At 51.1% G+C, this 16,571-nt stretch overlaps 1 protein-coding gene and 1 long non-coding RNA gene across 3 annotated transcripts; one reads left to right on the top strand and one right to left on the bottom strand.

Moving 5' to 3' along the window:
• The first annotated feature begins 2 nt into the window (after positions 1–2).
• Positions 3–6,444, top strand: LOC146896105 (uncharacterized). The gene is made up of 2 exons (XR_015737726.1): positions 3–323; positions 2,585–6,444. It is a non-coding gene; the product is annotated as an uncharacterized LOC146896105 (long non-coding RNA).
• On the bottom strand, positions 3,142–16,571 carry Capn10 (calpain 10). Of its 2 annotated transcripts, none has more exons than XM_048441900.3 (12): positions 15,980–16,571; positions 12,718–12,849; positions 10,805–11,001; positions 9,680–9,897; positions 7,574–7,715; positions 6,736–6,902; positions 6,278–6,540; positions 5,358–5,560; positions 4,953–5,214; positions 4,155–4,244; positions 3,789–3,834; positions 3,142–3,525 (listed from the first exon to the last, which is right to left on the bottom strand). In XM_048441900.3, the coding sequence occupies exons 1-12, from the start codon at positions 16,118–16,120 to the stop codon at positions 3,410–3,412; spliced, it is 1,977 nt and encodes a 658-aa protein (XP_048297857.3). In that variant the 5' UTR covers positions 16,121–16,571; the 3' UTR covers positions 3,142–3,409. The 2 variants fall into 2 exon arrangements, with proteins under 2 accessions (XP_048297857.3, XP_048297856.3); XM_048441899.3 differs by having other exon boundaries at positions 4,045–4,244; positions 15,980–16,569.

The raw sequence follows: 16,571 nt of genomic DNA, 5'->3' as shown, positions 1-16,571 counted from the left end.
AGACACACCCAACCCGCCCTTCTGGATCTGCCAGAACTACCCTCATCCTTTGGTGGCATTTGCCACCAATGATCTAGTCTGCTCAGCAGGCACGGTGTGGCTCTGGGCACAGTGGAAGACAAACAGGCCCTGATGAGACGCCCCAGCTCTTCCCAGAAACCTGCTGCTCCCACCAGGGTGGCTTTACAGACCTGCCGGTTTATAAACAACAGAAATGCATCTAACTCTTCTGGAGGCTGCAAGTCCAAAAGCAAGGTCACAGGGATCCAGGGGCTGGTTGATGGCTGGTCATCTGGCTGGCTGCAGCCTCATATGGTGGAGAGGTAAGGAGGTTCTCTAAGGTCCCTTTTATAAGGTCACTGTGTAAGCTACTTTTCTCATTGCCATAATGGAATATGATTTAAAACAACCAAGGGAAGGGTGGATTGATTTTGGCTTATGGTGGGCAATGTGACAATGGCAATGTATGACAATGAGGCAGCTTGTCACACACCGTCTCTGCAGTCGGGAAACAGGGACAGATTCCGATAGTGGGCTTTTGTTCATCTGGGTCCCCTGCTGACGGGATGGTGCGCCCACATTCCTGCTGGGCCTGCTCAGTTCAGTTAATCTTCTGAAAACAGACATGCTCATGGTGCTCCTGGGCGATTCTAAACCCTGTCAGGCTGACAAGATCCTGCCCAGCCCTCAAGCCTGCTCCCACCCTGGTTAAGCCAGTCCCGCAGGCCAGGCCACCACAGGGCTTGGCATACTCAGGGTGGTGGGACCTGGCTCTAACCAACCACCACAAACATTAGTGCCCTCATGCTGTCTCCACTTGTGTCCCAGCCACCTTCCCAGGGTGCCAACTGCGGGGGGGGGGCAGATTTTCACAACCGCAGTGGTGACCCCATGGCCTTGGGGTGCCACTCCCCACCTGTCCTTTAGCAGTAGCCTATGTTCACCCTTTCAAACCAGGGCTACCCTGAAATAACATCCTGGTGGCTGCTCACCTAGCCCTGCCTGAGCTAGACACCTGGAACTCCTCAGAACATGGAAGGTAGGCAGGCAGGATCTAGCTGAAATGGTCCCATGATCCTGAAGAGCAGGCCACAGCTTCAGTGCGCCTCCTGGAGGTCATTAGAGTGAACCACACTGAGGAGCAGCAGGCTGGTACTCAGAAGGCCTCCCTCAGGAGTCACAGAAGACTGGCCGGTGGTGACACTGGTGAGAGGCACAGTAGCTGTTTAACAATGGACAAGGGTGTGGGGATCCAGATGCCTCCAACCCTTAGAAGATTTTTTGATAGCTCTTAGAGGTGGGAAAAGTCCACTGGGTGGAGACTCAGATATGTTCCTTGGGGCATCCTGAGGGGACAGGCACTCCAGGGGCCTTTCCTGTAAGCTGTCAGTAGAGGGCTTCCCTCAAGAGTCATCCTCAGATGTCCCTGGAGCTACCAAAACAAACACCGTTGAGAGGGGGGAAGGGATAGCAAAAAATAAACATGCTAACTCAGGGAGCAGTTGGTGGGGGACACCTGGGAAGGCCCTCTGTGGCAGTACAGGTCTTTAGGGTGGACCTTACCTTTGAGGCCGCCTTGCCCAGGTGACAGAGCTGGCTGGAACCCCAAGGCCAAGTGTTTCAGCCCCACGAGGAACATTCAGTCAGGCCCTCCATCCTTCTAAAGACCCTAAATTTGAGGCTGGGGCTGCCCAAGTGTCTCAAAGAGAGTTCTGTTTCTACCCAAACGAGTTGCCCCTAATCCCATTCTGCTGTGTACTTCTGGAAAAAGGGGTCCAGTCTGAAAAATGTGACAATTTAGGCTGTGGAACAGGATTACCCACTACCCACAAAGAGCAAGGGTTCATAATAGGTAATGAGGAGACAGTAGACCCTAACCAGAGTGATTGATTGTCCTATCTAATTCAACTGCTATTTACTGCTGCTGAACAGCAGTGTGATGGTGGACTCAGCACATTGGCTAGGTGATGCTGAGCAAAGTGTGCATGGATGAGGATGTAATGGTGGACTCAGCACACTGTGTAGGTGATGTTGAATAAGGTGCGCATGGATGGGGATGTGATGGTGGACTCAGCACACTGTGTAGGTGATGGTGAATAAGGTGCGCATGGATGGGGATGTGATGGTGGACTCAGCACATTATCTGGATGATGTTGAATAAGGTGTGCATGGATGGGAATGTGATGGGGGACTCAGCACACTGTCTAGGTGATGTTGAATAAGGTGCATATGAACAGGGGTGTGATGGTAGACTCAGCACAATGTCTAGGTGCAGACTAAGGAGGGATCCCTGGGACCATAAGGATGGTTGCCTGTAGGTGGCTGCTGTCCAGCTTTATCGAAGCCCTCAAGTGTTACTTTTAAAGGAAAGACCAGATCTTTTCCTGCCAAGCCCTCGGGCCTACTCCCATTCTAGTTAAGCTAGTCCTGCAAGTCAGGTGATTGTGGAAACTGCCATTACAGGGCTTGGTAAATACCAAGGACGGTGGGATCCAATTCCAAAGAAGACAAGTCAGGTGAAAGGCCTAGTCAATAAGAGTGGCACCGAAAATAGCTGCCTAAGGAAGTTATGGTTTATCAACAGGGGCAATGTAGAGGGCCACAAGTCAGACATGTGACCAAGCAAATCAATTAAGGATGAAAAAGGAAGCACCTCAATACAGTCCAAAGACCTGGCCCACAAGAGGACATTTGTTGTCCACATCAATATGATCAGAAGTCCCCCCATTAACAGAAATTTTGAACTTCTCCTCCATGGCTGCATACTAGGCAGGTAGGTTGTTCAGATGTCTGACAGGCCTGTGGGTATGACCTATGTTGACGAAGCCTGGCATAGTAGGACACAAGAGTGGCAGTTTGTAACAGTCCAGCAGAGACTAGCTGTGCAGGTCCAGGAGGCACACTCACCGCAGCCATCCTGACTCCAATCATCTGATCAATACCTTAGCACATCACAGTCCAGGCACAGATCGCAGCTCAGGAAGGCCTAAGGATGCTAAAACTATGCCGAAATCTTTGCTTTCAATTCCCTACCTCTTCCAGAGCCCATGCTGCCTGCTCTCGTCCCCTTGGCACCCTCCCAGTTGTGCAGCTGACTACTAGGATGCTAATTTGATTTTGGGCTTTGTGAAACAAGACCAATTCATAAATTACTCATGTTTATTTATAAAGTCACATCCTAAAAATATTTCAAGTAATAAATAGTTTTCAACATTTGTCACCAGCTGCCTGCCTGGTGTAAGGCTCCTGACGTCAAGGAGGGTGTGAGGGTTCTGCAGAGCCTTTCCCAGCAGGCCTGGGCACCAGAATCTCCTGGTCTTCACTGAGGAATGAAGACGTCACTTGGGAGTCCTAGTTCACTACAGCACCCACTGGACTCCGAGATGTCTTCTGTCCAGGACAGAGCACCCTACTTTCTCCTCCAGATCCACAGCCAGCTCAGAGCTGATGCGGAGCCAGGCTCACAGCTGGCTGGAGATGCACCTGGATGCTGAGTCAGGCTTTCATCACTGCCATGAAGGAGACCTGCAGGGAGAGAAGGTAATGTTGGGCCCTGCCCTCTGCTCCCACTGTCCTTCTAAATACCTGAGAATAAGACTCAGTCTCAGATCCCAAATCCCTGAAAGCTCCGCCTTGTGACTCTTTATGAGGGGTCACAGCACTTTATATCTCAGATAGAGGCCACTTGCAGCAAGGCTGCTGGGAGGAGGATAAGGGAATGAAGACCCCAGACCACCAAGGAGATATAGGTAGGTGAACCAAGCTAGGCAAGGATACTGCATACAAACCTCCTGGAGTAGCTGGCCCAGCATCTCCTGGCTGTGAATGGACTGCCTGTGGAGAGAATGTCAGGTCAGCCCCTAAGCCTGCCTTACACACTTCCCACCAGACCCAGGACCTATCCCAGGCTTAGACCAGCAAGGAGTCCCAAAGCCCATAGGCCCACCTCTTGGCTCTGCCAGAAAGGCAGGAGCTTGGGCACGTGGGCCAAGCAGAGACTCACAAGAAAGAAAGCACTACAGTGCTGAGGACCTGGAGTCCTACCTGTCTATTCTGGTTGCTATGGTCACTGTGAAGGTACCCTCTGTATCTGGCAGGTAGGTGGAGGGCACAACCCTGTAGCTCCCCACTGACAGGAGGCAGAGGCGGCTTACTTCCTGGGCATAGCGATGTGGTACACAGCTTAGCAATGGCTCCTGAAGCAGCAGGGAACATGCACTTTGGTTCTCACCATCCGCTGGAACCTGGAGCAACAGTGGAATCAGCATGGAGGCCTACACAGGATGGCATGATATGCTCTCCCTCTGAACAGTACCAGCTGAGGGCATAACACCCAGGGTCAGCTGGAGTAGCTGATGCTCTCAGTCCTTGAACTATTAAACCCCTTTGCCGCGGACAAAAGCCATGGAGCCATGCCACATTTGCCAGAGGCCCTGTCAGAGTTCCAGGTGGCCTGACTCAAGATTCCAAGAGTTCAGTTTTTTGTGATGTACTGGCACCCCTCAACAGAACCTTCTTAATGCAAAATTCCTTTTCTCTCCTCCCCACGTCACCTGCAATCCAGGCATGCATGCCTCCACCCACCACAACGAATCCTGATGCAGTCCAACACACACTTAGCCAATGCTCACTGGGAAGTGAGGCCCCAAATGAACAAAGCCTCATAGGATGGGAAGCCTCACTGTTGCCATCGTGGAATTTGTAGCCTGTGACCCTGACCTCTAGCATATTACCTCTCTCATCTCCCATTTCTCCGACTCACACTTTACTAAGTGTGTTCCCTGGTCTGGTTTCAGAGCCAGGGGAGCTGCCTCAGATAACCCCAGCAAATACGGACTCTGTGAACTTCCAAGTGAGTCTTTCTTGAGGCCAGCCAGCTGGACCAACAGGCCCAAATGACAGAATCCAGCCCCTGTGTCACAGCAGCTGGCCTCTCCTGGAACCTAGCTCACCTGAAAGATGTGGAAACCAATGGGGTGAAGCTGGCTGTCACTGAGTCGGCAGTGTTGGTGTAGGGTGATGCGGATGTAGCGGGGACCAGAACCCTCAGGAACGGAGAAGGGGAGGCAGGGATTGCAGGGGTAAGAGGCGAAGTTCCTGCTGCCCCCAGCTGTCTGGCCAGCTCTCCAGCAGCCCCGCAGCTGCACAGTCTCCCACTCGCCTGCAGGCAGGGCTGTTCCAGGTGATGCAGCCTTGGTGGCCAGCCTGACAGCACTGACGGGAGGACAAGCACAGAAGGCAATGGCAGCCTTGTCCAAAGGAACCTGCTCCAGTCCTACCCTCACACCGAGTGCACCCTTGCTCCTTGCCAGGCCTCAGCCCAGCTGAAGGAAGCCCAGCTAGCACTGGCTCCTCACCTGAGGGAGATTTTCCCAGTGGAGAAGACTCGCAGCAGGAACTGCCCTGGCACATCCTTCAAGAAGGTGCTAGGGACGGCCAGGTAGTAGCCTGGGGAGAGCTCACAGCGCAAGTGGACCTCACGGTCATAGGCATGGCATGCAGTACCAGCTACCGGGGGTGAAGACAGGACTCTGGGCAGGCTGACCTTCCGCTTCTCGACCTGCATGATTGGACACAGGAGACTCTGAGGAGACTCACATCAATACAATGGGCCTCTGCCTCTCTGCTCCTCACCACTCAGGCAATGCTCCCAGGAGACAATAGCCCGTAATATCCATCCTTTTAAGCCAGGGCTCAAAATACTCAGGGCTTCCCTCAAAGGTGTGTAACAGACAAATCTAGAACTATGTTCAAAATGGCCCACAACCAGTGCAGCCTGGGGAATACTGAAGAAGGTACTTTCCAGCAACTCTTTTACAAGAGGAAATGACCATGAGATAGGTCACACTTGTAAAGGAACAATGAACGAAAGGTAGCCACTGGCCACTGAGTAAGCAAGTAGCAACTCCTCAGTGACCTGTTCTAGGAAACAGATGCTAGTTCACAGAACTGACCAAATGTCTGAGATTGACAAAACAACCCTGCACACGTACAGGTTGTAAGGGAGGAACAGGGGAAGGTAGCTAGGCTGGAGTACACAAGGCAAGCACCAGCCCTACTATAATGGGACACTTCCTTCGGGGAAGATGGGATTGTAGTGACTAGGCTAGCCCCCACCTCTGGGGTGGGATGGACAAGCTTTGAATTAGCTGCATCTGCCGGTATATCAGAGGTGCCTGTGGCCAGAGGACATGGGAAAAAGACAGGCACTGCTGGGGACCCAGGCCTCCAATAAGGCTGCCTGTTTTTCCAGCATGAGGCCAGTAGATGGAGTTACCTTCCAGATGTGCAGGCCCACAGCCTGGTAGTCCTTGCCGGGGAGAGTCACTGGTGCAGGACCGGCACCCACCAGTGCCCGGGTCTGGCCCACTAAGCACCTCCGGGGTCTCTGAAGGACAGCCACACACACCTCACTGGGTTCCAAGAGCCGTAACCAGAACTTGGGGTTGCAGGGAAAGCAACTGTTGTTCCGGCAGCCTCCAGCTGACTGCCCTATGACCCAGGCGCCAGGCAGTGCCCGTGTGTGACACAGCACCTTCTCTAGTGGGAGAGCACACGAGTCAGCTGTGAGAGGACCTTGCTGGCTAGGCTACACCCACAGCCAAGGCAAGCACACAAGTGGCAGGCAGCCCACCCTCTAAGGACCCCCACCTGTTCCCCTTCTCCAGGTCCTCAGTCCATCAGGCAGAAAGAGCTGTACCCAGTCACTGGTGTGCCAGCCTGTGAATGTCCTACCTGTGTAGAGACTCTGTAGGTGGCCAGCCTCTGTGACAGGGTAGCCAACAGTGACCTCGTCAAATTCCCTGAGGAACTCCTCTTCCTCCACCCAGAATTCTCCTTCCTGGAGTTGTGCCAGCATATCAGACGCCTCAGCTGGCTCTACCTGGTTCCACCCTTCACCCCTGCAGAAAATCTCATTTCAGTACAAGTTCAAGGTGGAACATCAACAGAAAAACAGGGAAGTGGGACCCTGGATGGCCAGCTGCACAGTACACTCTCTTGCTAAAGTGACCTACAGAAGGTGCTTTCTGTGTGCTGACTGCCATCAGAACCCCTCCTTCCCAGGGGGACCCCATGTCTGAGAACTTGCCTTCTTAAGGTCATCACACCCGAGCCCAGACTCTCTGGTCACTTGAGTAGAGTGCTGCTCTGCTTAGCCGCAGCACCAGACCTAGCCTGGAGTCTTAGAGCTCCCAGGCCTCAAGGGGATCCTGGCTTAGTTGGGTCTTAAAACTGAGCTGAGGACTTTTATCTGTGGGCCACCTCAAAGCCATACTCACCAAAACCCCAGGCCAGGCATTCACTACCCTATGGGTACCCAAGATACAGCATCATTAAAAAAACAAAAACACAAAAATAAAAACAAAACAAACCTGTAGGATCCCAGGTCTTCCAAGACCTAGACAAAGCAGGAGGTGCACAGACAGGTGCTGGGTGAGCTCTGCCATAAAAAAGCAAGCACCATCCTGGCAGCTGGATATGAACACAAACCAGGCCAGATGGGCATTGCGGCAATGAATGCCCTCAAAGCATCAACCCCTCCTCACACATGCAGCCCTCTCCTGGTACTCACCCCTCTCTCCAGAGGCCCTGCCAACAACGTCGGCCCCAAGGGTTGTGAATTCGCAACAGGAGGATACCCTGGCCAGTCCGACTCCACAGCTCCCGCAGATCTGAGATGATGAAGGCGTGGAACTCCCCGAGCTCCCTGGCACCTGTGGGACCAGGTCAGTCATGCGCAGGACTAGCATTACCATGCCCCAAACTGGATAGGACAAATAGATCCTTGCTTTCTTGCCTGTAGGAGATGCATGGGTGGGTCTCCGTAGAGTTAAGGAGCTCTGTTCCTAAACACAAGCCAGCTACTTGCAGTATTCACTGGCATTCTGTGCCAAGAAAGGCCAACTGCTAGGCCCTGGCTCACTGCCCCCAAGGACTGTTGTTTCACACAATACTCCTTCCTCTGGGTCTCAATTTTCACCATGTGTGCCAGTGCAGAAGCCACCATTACTGTCACTGACATAGCTAAGATCATCAATAGCTAAGAGAAGCCTCCCCTAGGCAAAGCCAGATGGAGAAGTAACACATGAACCAGAAGTCAACACTGACTACTTGAGGCCAAAAGGAATCCTACCTGGCCAGAGACCACAAAACAAAGGGCCCTTATGTGAAAGAGAAGAAGTGCTTGCTATTCCAGGGAGGGTGGCAGCCAGAGAAGGCAGGAGGGCCCGTGACCATAGCTCTACTCCCAAAGGCTCTGTGCAGCTATCATTCTTGGTGTCCCTCTTAACCCCAGCCCTTGAGGCTTTGGGAGCCCCAGCAGCTCTTTGCCAGGTTAAGGGGTTCTCCAAAAGCAGAAGTGTCAAGAGTCAACCCTCCCACTCAGAGTCACCCAGCATCAACAGTTCCAAGAAGCTGATGGTCAAGGAGGGAGGTTTAGGGAGCCAGCATGAGCAACAGTGAACGTACACCCTGCTCTTCCCTTCAACCCCAGGATCGCCTGAGGGGATCCCAGTCGTGCCAACTCTTGCCTGTTGGACTGGCCAGGGTGATTACCTACAAGTGTTGGGTTATTTTGATAGTCATACTTAATTATTTACATGTGTATACATGTGTGTACGTGAGGGGGTGTGTGCATATACACATGTGTACAGGCCAAAAGAGAGCCTTGGCGTTGTTCCTCAGGAGCTGCCCACCTTATTATTTGAGACAGAGTCTCTCTCTGGGACCTGGAGTTCAGGGACTCAACTAGGCTGGATGGACACTAAGTCCTGTCTCCACCTCCTCAGAGTTGTAATTATAAATATTCAGGCCTTTGACCTGGTGCTGAATATCCAACTGGGGTCCTCAAGCTGTGCAGCAAGCACCTGACTGACTGAGTTATCTCCTAGCACCTGAGGTCCCTATTTTTAAACCAGTTACAAAAAATATTCTTAAATGTGAATAGCAAATTATAAAGGTGTTCACTACAGTATTATTATTATCAGAAAATCTAGTCGGGCACTTAATACTTCCAATGGTCTCCACATTTGCGTGTCAGAGGCAGGAGACCTACTTGAGTTCTAAGCAAGCATGATTCCCCCCAAAACAAAACAACAGCAGCAACAACAACAACAAAAGAAAAAAGGATCTGAACTATCCAATGTTGCTGGAAGGATCAAGAAAATCACAGCAAGTCCAGCAATGGAGGAAGATACTCCAAAGTTTACGTAATAACAAAGAAAGTGGTATACGACAAAAACAGACGAGGTTGTATACACAGGAGAAAACTCAAAAAGGGTACTAAAGAGTTGCAAGTGGCTTACAGTAGTTTTATTTGGGTGACCTTTTCTTTCTTCTTATTTTTGTATACAAACTTTCCTTCATGAACCTAAATATGTCAGTAAGATAGAAAATAGCTTTGGACTTTGGTTGGTAGGTCACCAGCTACCTGAGGCAGGGATGATGGCGTGGTCAGCTTAGACACTGTTCCTGCTACTGCTTCTAAGCTGTCTAGGAGCAATAGAAAATATAAATTAGGTCCTGCCTTGCTCTAGGTGGAAGAACTGGTCTAGAAGAGGGCCACCTCTCTCTGAAGGAGGGACAATAGACACACACAAACCCAAGACACCCTCTTGGGGCCAGACTTCCTTCTCTACAACAAGCTCATGGTGAAAGGAGTTGTGGCCACAGGCTGTACCTGTTCTGGGGCTGAGCACAGAGCAGCTGATCAGACACTGGTCCTTCAGGCGGAGCAGCTGCCGACAAGTCCTTTGCTCTCCACAGCTGGGCCTGTCCTGCTGGCCACTGGCTCCCACTATGTCTTTCAGGGTCCACCTTTCTGCCAGGCTTCCAGTGAGATCCACCAGGGCATCTGCCACCTGCCCTGCCCACAGGTGCTCATAGGATCCATGGACCCTGGAAATCACAATCATAGGAGGTATATAAGCCTTGCTACTGGGGGCTTCCTGCTGCTCCTATTCCCACAATCCATCACACCTCCAAAGCACCTTCCAGCCACCCTTTCACTGCACCTGGATTGCTCCTCTGCTTCGTATCACATCTTCACTCATCTATAAATGTCATAAACTAACTGGGAGCATGGGGACCTTGGGGGAGGGTTGAAGGGGAGAGGGGAGAGGCAGGAAGGGGAGCAGAGAAAAATGTAGAGCTCAATAAATATCAATAAACAAAAACAAAAACAAAAAAAAAGTCACAATCTGCTATGGCCCTGTTGTTCTCTGCCCAGGTTCAGACCCATTCTTCTCTAGTGTGGGCAGCAAAGGACAAGACAAAGGGCCATAGAGGCTCCATCTCTGAAGCTCAAACCCCACTGCCCCAAAATAGATATTCTGCTAGCCCTCTGAGTACCTCTGCTCAGACACCTGCCCATTAGCCAGCCTCCCTCCGAAGCCTAACACTACGTAGGAGGGACAGCTGTTTAACTGGGGACTGCAGTGAGAGCAGGACTATGATAAGCAAGTGTTGCTCCACACCAGGCTCCTGACTCCCCTACAAACAGGCAATGAACCACTTGTCCTGAATGTTCAGAAACATACATGGGGGCATCTTTGTGCTGGGACTGAGGAATGAGGAGGACCTCTCAGTAGAGTGCTGGGAAATATGGGAAGGAAGAGTGAGCAGGGAGGGCAAACTATAGTCTGAAAAGCAGAGTGTCCACGCCAAGACCACAGGGCTGGCTGCCAGACCCTGAGGACTGCATAGCGTTCTGCAGCCCAGGGCAGAGGAGATGGGCCTCTGGGGACAGTCTGAGTACTGATGCCGCCCAGCCTGGCTGGCCCTGCCACTTCTATACCATACATACTTAGCATAGGCCTTTTCCAGTAAGGGAAGCCAGAAAACATCCTCTCTCTGGCACCGGGAGAAGCAGAGTCTCCCAGCAAGGCAAGGCAGACGGTCATCTATGGTCACCTCCTCCCAGTGTCCAAACTGCCAAATTCGACAGGTGAAGAAACCTCGATACTTCTGGTCAGACCAGCTTGGCTGTCCCGGAGGGAAAACCTAGTATGCACAAGGAGAGGTCAAACAGACAGTATGAGATCAGCTTTTGTGAGGTCCTCAGTATCCCAATGGAAGCACTACAGACACCTGACAGGCCACCTGAGGGACCACATCACCTGTGATCCTTAGTGTCCCAACAGAAGCACCGCAGACACCTGACGGGCCAGCTGGGGGACCACATCACCTGTGCTCCTCAGCGTCCCAACGGAAGCACTGTAGACACCTGACGGGCCAGCTGAGGGACCATCACCACCTGTGCTCCTCAGCGTACCAACGGAAGCACTACAGACACCTGATAGGTCACCTGAGGGACTATCACCACCTGTGCTCCTCAGCATATCAACGGAAGCACTACAGACACCTGACGAGCCAGCTGAGGGACCACCACCACCTGTGCTCCTCAGCATCCCAACAGAAGCACTGCAGACACCTGATGGGTCACCTGAGGGACCACCATCACCTGTGGTCCTTAGCATCCCAACAGTGGGGCCTCACAGAAGCACTGCAGACACCTGAGAGATCAGGACCATTGTGCGCCTCAGTGTCCTAAGAGTGGCTTCGACAGAAGCCCTCCATGAGCACCCACTGAGAGTGAAGGGCTCTGCTCTGTTGGCTGCCAGATCTATATGGCCATGTCACAACAAACTCAACCAGTGAACACAAAATCCAGATTTTCACATAAATAACTCATGTCCCCAAAGCTTACAGCCAACCACGTTTACTGCCCCAAATAAGCACTTGACCTAAATTCAAAGCTTTGGCTGGCAGGCGGCAGTAACTCAATCTTTTTTTTTCTTGAGACAAGATTTCTCTGTGTATCCCTGGCTATCCTGGAACTTGCTCTGTACACCAGGCTGGTTTCAAACTCAAGAAACTCACCTGCCTCTGCCTCCTGAGTGCTGGGGTTAAAAGCATGCACCACCACACCCCGATTCTGTAATCCAATTCTCAACAGACCTGGCTGTAACAGGTAGCCACAAACCTAGCAGCCCTTCCTACTTCTCAAAGCCATATGCCCCAAACTGGCCAGTCACTGGCCCAACTATGTCTACTGCTTGCTTCTGTTAGGCAAAAGCAGGCTCTGCACCTAGGGAGACGTAGTGTGGTGCTGGCTCCAACACTCAGGAGCAGAGGAAATAGGGTAACAAAGGCATCAGCATCCTTTCACAGGAAAGTTAGATGTCAGTAAGGCTGTAAGGAGAGGTAACCACAGCGATGAGCTTAGCCCAGGACACAAGAGAAGCCATACACGGGTTATCCACCTCAATACTGTTGCCTTACTGAAAACCCTGAGCAATGAGCCAACCTAAAACAGGCAGCTCTGTAAGGAAGAAAACCCACAATGCCTTTCTTATGGAGTCTGCCAGTATCAGAAGACAGCTCCAATGACCTTTTCCCTATCGGTATTTAAAGCCTACATATGAGAAAATAATGAAATCAATCCAGTAAAGAAAACAAATGCCAAACCACAGACACAGATACTTCTGTTGACCCTGTTCCACCAGTCATCTTGGCCTGTTTTCATGTCCCGAATGTGTGGGTGATTCCAGTCTGGTGGACAGGACACACTTGGGCCAGTGTCTTGGTACCCTAACCTTCCCTCCACCCATGCTGCACAGTTACAGATGTGCTGCAGCAGGCCCTGCTTTTGGAAGAACTTCCTGTCCTGTGCAGGCAGAAGGACCCAAGTGGGGAGAAGCCTAATGTGGCTCGTACCTGGTCCAGGAGGTGTTGACTCTTCTGCAGGGCAGCACAGGCACACAGGAACCAGCAATCCCCCAACAGCCCTTGCTTCACCTGTCCTTCCCGTGGGTTATCTGGAAACAGCTGAGGTGTGGCACAAATTTCCTGAAAGCACGGCATCCAGTTAGCTCACACCTGCAGCTACTCTTTGAGCTAAGAACACATGAATCCAGGGCAGGCTATGAAGGCATTTCTGACTATCTTAGCTTCTGGCCCAAAAGGGAAGGGGAAGCTACTCTCTATCACCCCTACCATCCAGCACCTCCTTGGTTACAAATTTTTTACACTTTCTTTATTGGTAAGACCTCAATTCTGGATGACCCTTTTTGAAACAGCTAAGTTTAGAAATCAGCTCTACTTTATAAATCCATGGTAACAAACAGCATGCACTGCTGGAAAGTCTACTGTGTTCAAGTCTACAAAGGAAAATTTCCCACATCCACAGACAACCGCATACCCCCCCCCCTTTTGTCTCTCAAAACGTCCTCAGCCCCTTTGCCCACACACCTGAGCTACCAACCTGCCTGTCCTCCTACTTCCCGGAAGCTACTGGGCACCCACTCTCTGCTACCTTGGAACTGGACTTGTACTGCTATACCCTCTCCTTCTGTATGTTCAGGCTTTCCACTCCTGGGGCAGACCACACCAGCATGCCAGCAGGATAGAATTAATATCTAGCAGCACTGAATTCCCTTTCTAGGCTCCCTTCAATGACAGCTTCTGAGAGAAACTGCCAACCCTATTGTCCTTGCCCTTCACTCTCATCAAAGTCTGCTCTTGCTCCTCAGTTAATCACGTCCCCAAACTGCCTCAATTTCACCTTCGTGATGTCAAATTTAATGGGCATGTCCTATCATTTAGTAACTTTCAGAACTGCTGGCTGGCTCCTGACTCTCAAGCGCATGGGAGCTCCCATCAGCTTCTACGATGCCACATGTACCTCTCGTAGTCTCCCTCACCGCCTGCGGCATCTCACCTGTTGCTGACTACCTGCTAGGACGCTCACTTGCACACTTATACATGAAGACTTAAGGCTAAGTCTCAAGACCCTTGCTCTACCCCTACACCAGGTCCTGAGTGGCTCTTCCTAGCTAGACCGTAAACCATTTATCTCATCTATCATACCCTTCCTGAGCTTCTGCCCATCTATCTGACACCTCCACCTGAACAAGGGAGGCAAACCAGGGGCTGCTGAGGACCACCACCCACCTATCACTCTGGTCAGGAATCAAGAAGTCATTCTTGTTTTCATCTGTCTATACAAATTATGCCTGTTTGCTTGTGACACAGTATGAGTATGGAGGCCGGAGGCCAACTTATTGGAGTGGATTCTCCCCATCATGTGGGCCCAGGGATCAACCTTAGCTCATTAGGCTTGGCAATGACTATCGGCTGAGCTGTTTCATGGCCCAAGAAACCACTCTTGAGTCCTACTCTGACTTTTACTTAAGCAGAGTAAAAAATTTGTCTTCCAAAACTTTCCTTCCAAAGTTGTCTACTGCAAAGCCCCCTCCACCCAGCTGTCAAGCCAACCTGAACATCGAGATCAACTTCCAGCACTACTAAAAGGGCAGTCTGCATTCTAGCCCTGATGACCATCTCCCTCCCAGGAGTGAGATTCTTTCCTAATGTTCTTTTTCTGTCTTGTTTACTACTGTTGGTACAACTATGAAGATGCGATACACTCACATGGCTACAATATAAAATACAAAAAGATATTATCCCTGTGTCCTAGTCACTAAAGAGCAAGCTTCTTAAAACATTCCAGCACACTCACTCCTTAACTGAAAACCCTTCACAGGCCTCTCATGGCACTGGAAATTCATTTATTAATTTGTATTTGATGTGTATGAGTGTTTTGCTTGAATCTGTCATGTACTGCTTTCAGAGGCCAGAGGAGACTGTTGAATTCCTGGGGACTAGACTTACAAATGGTTGTGAGCCACCACGTAAAATCCATTTTTTAAGTTAAAAAAAAAAAAACCACAACCTGAAACTCTCAGTGTTGCTCATGAAAAACTAGGATGCTTATCAACACCATTGAGTCAAGCAGTGCAGCCTACAGGAGGGTTGGTGTCCATCCAGTTGTCATGGATACAGTAGCACTATATCCATGTGGGACAGGCTGTTCTCTGGGCAGTATTGTTTAGCAGATAAGCCACATCTAAAAACACCAACAAAAACACTAGGCCTGGGCATCCATTTTAGCTGCACCAAGTCCAAACAAACATCTACCACCGCTCTTTGTGGTCATGAGAGGGCGACACTGCTGTGAGGCGAAGATCCGTGTGGACACAGCAAATGACCAACACCGATGAAGGCTGGGGAGAATCAGGAAAGTGGGGCTGTGCCTGTTACAATGACCAGGTGTTCTACCAGTTCTTATGCAGTTCCACCTTCAGCTTCTGGATCAATCAAATAGATTTGCTCCTGCAAGTTAAATTGTGCAGGTGAATACATCTGCAATAAATTGAGCAGTCGATCCAGAATCTGCTGGCTGGGGACTAGAACTTTCATGTCTATTTATAATACATAGTTCTACCTGCCTGTACCATTTAAGGGAGTAATAAGAAGAACAGCAGCTCCTTAGATTTTCCCAGTGTAGTTAAACACAGCCATGCCTCTGTTCTGTGCCACCTCTTGCTGTTCATACTCTAACGCCAGGAGCTACTAAAAGAAATGTAAGCAAAGCACAAAGCCAAGAAAGATCTGTCGGGGCTGGAGAGGTGGCTCAGCGGGTAAGAGCACTGGTTGCTCTTCCCAGAGGACCTGAGTTCAATTTCCAGAACCCACATGGCAGCTCACAACTGTCTGTAACTGCAATTCCAGTTCCGACACCCTCACACAGACATGAATACAGGCAAAAACACCAATGCACATTTAAAAAAGGAAGGATTTGTCAAAGTATGCTGAATTATACCATGTAGGTGGTGGGATCTGGAATTACTGCTTCTAATATTCATATTAGAACATTCCCTTATTACCTGACTTTGGGTCGTACTATATTTTAGTACAAATACTCCAAAACAAAATCTAAAAGACAAACCATCAGACTGCTTCCAACCTCCTGAATTGGAGCTACCTCATCTCAACCTTCAGGGTCAGGTAGCACCTCCTTCTGAGTGGGTTTGAGGAACTAGCAGAGTGGGCGGCGGCGGGTCCTGCTAACCCCAGAGCCCCACCTCTGCGGCTAACTTATAGGCAACACCCGCCCAGGCGAGAGAACCGGATGCACCTGGGGCCGTCTCCAAGTGATGTCCTCCCGAAACTGGGCCAGAGGCGTGGACAAGTTGAAAAAGAGCGAGGAGTCCGAGGCGGGGAATGCGGCGTCCCGGAAGAGCTCCCGCACCGGCGTCTCGGCCCGGACCGCCCGCATCTTCGGCGCCCTGGGCTCCCATCTGCTGCCTGTGGACTCGGTCGTCGCCCGGGAGCGAGTGCGTGACCGTCACTGCAAACCTGGTCAGCTTAGCCCGCGAGACCCACTGTGCTGACCCGCCCGGCGCCGCAGGCTCCGTTGTCCAGGTAACCCAACTAGAGCCAACCAGGCTCCCTGCTCGGGTCATGTGACACAGCAGCCTAATCGCGCACGCGCTGCGCTTCAGCTCCAAATCTAGGGGGCGTGGCTCGCAGAGTTTTCTCTCGCGTTAGCTGTCTTTCTGCTTCTTTCGCGGCGGCGCTACTCTGGTAGATCTTTATGTATTATTCTCGGGACGGCGCAGCTGCAGTCGCTTGAACTCGAGGTCTAGGGGACCACAGGAAACTGAAAAGACGCTTTGGTTCAGGGCGCTTTGCCAGCTACCTATCCCAGCACGCAGCGCAATCCCAGC

Source organism: Myodes glareolus, chromosome 1 (assembly GCF_982192425.1).
Source record: "Myodes glareolus chromosome 1, mMyoGla1.1, whole genome shotgun sequence".
Taxonomy (NCBI): domain Eukaryota; kingdom Metazoa; phylum Chordata; class Mammalia; order Rodentia; family Cricetidae; genus Myodes; species Myodes glareolus.
The sequence above is the reverse complement of the archived record's forward strand: the minus strand, read 5'-3'. Positions and strand labels throughout refer to the sequence as shown.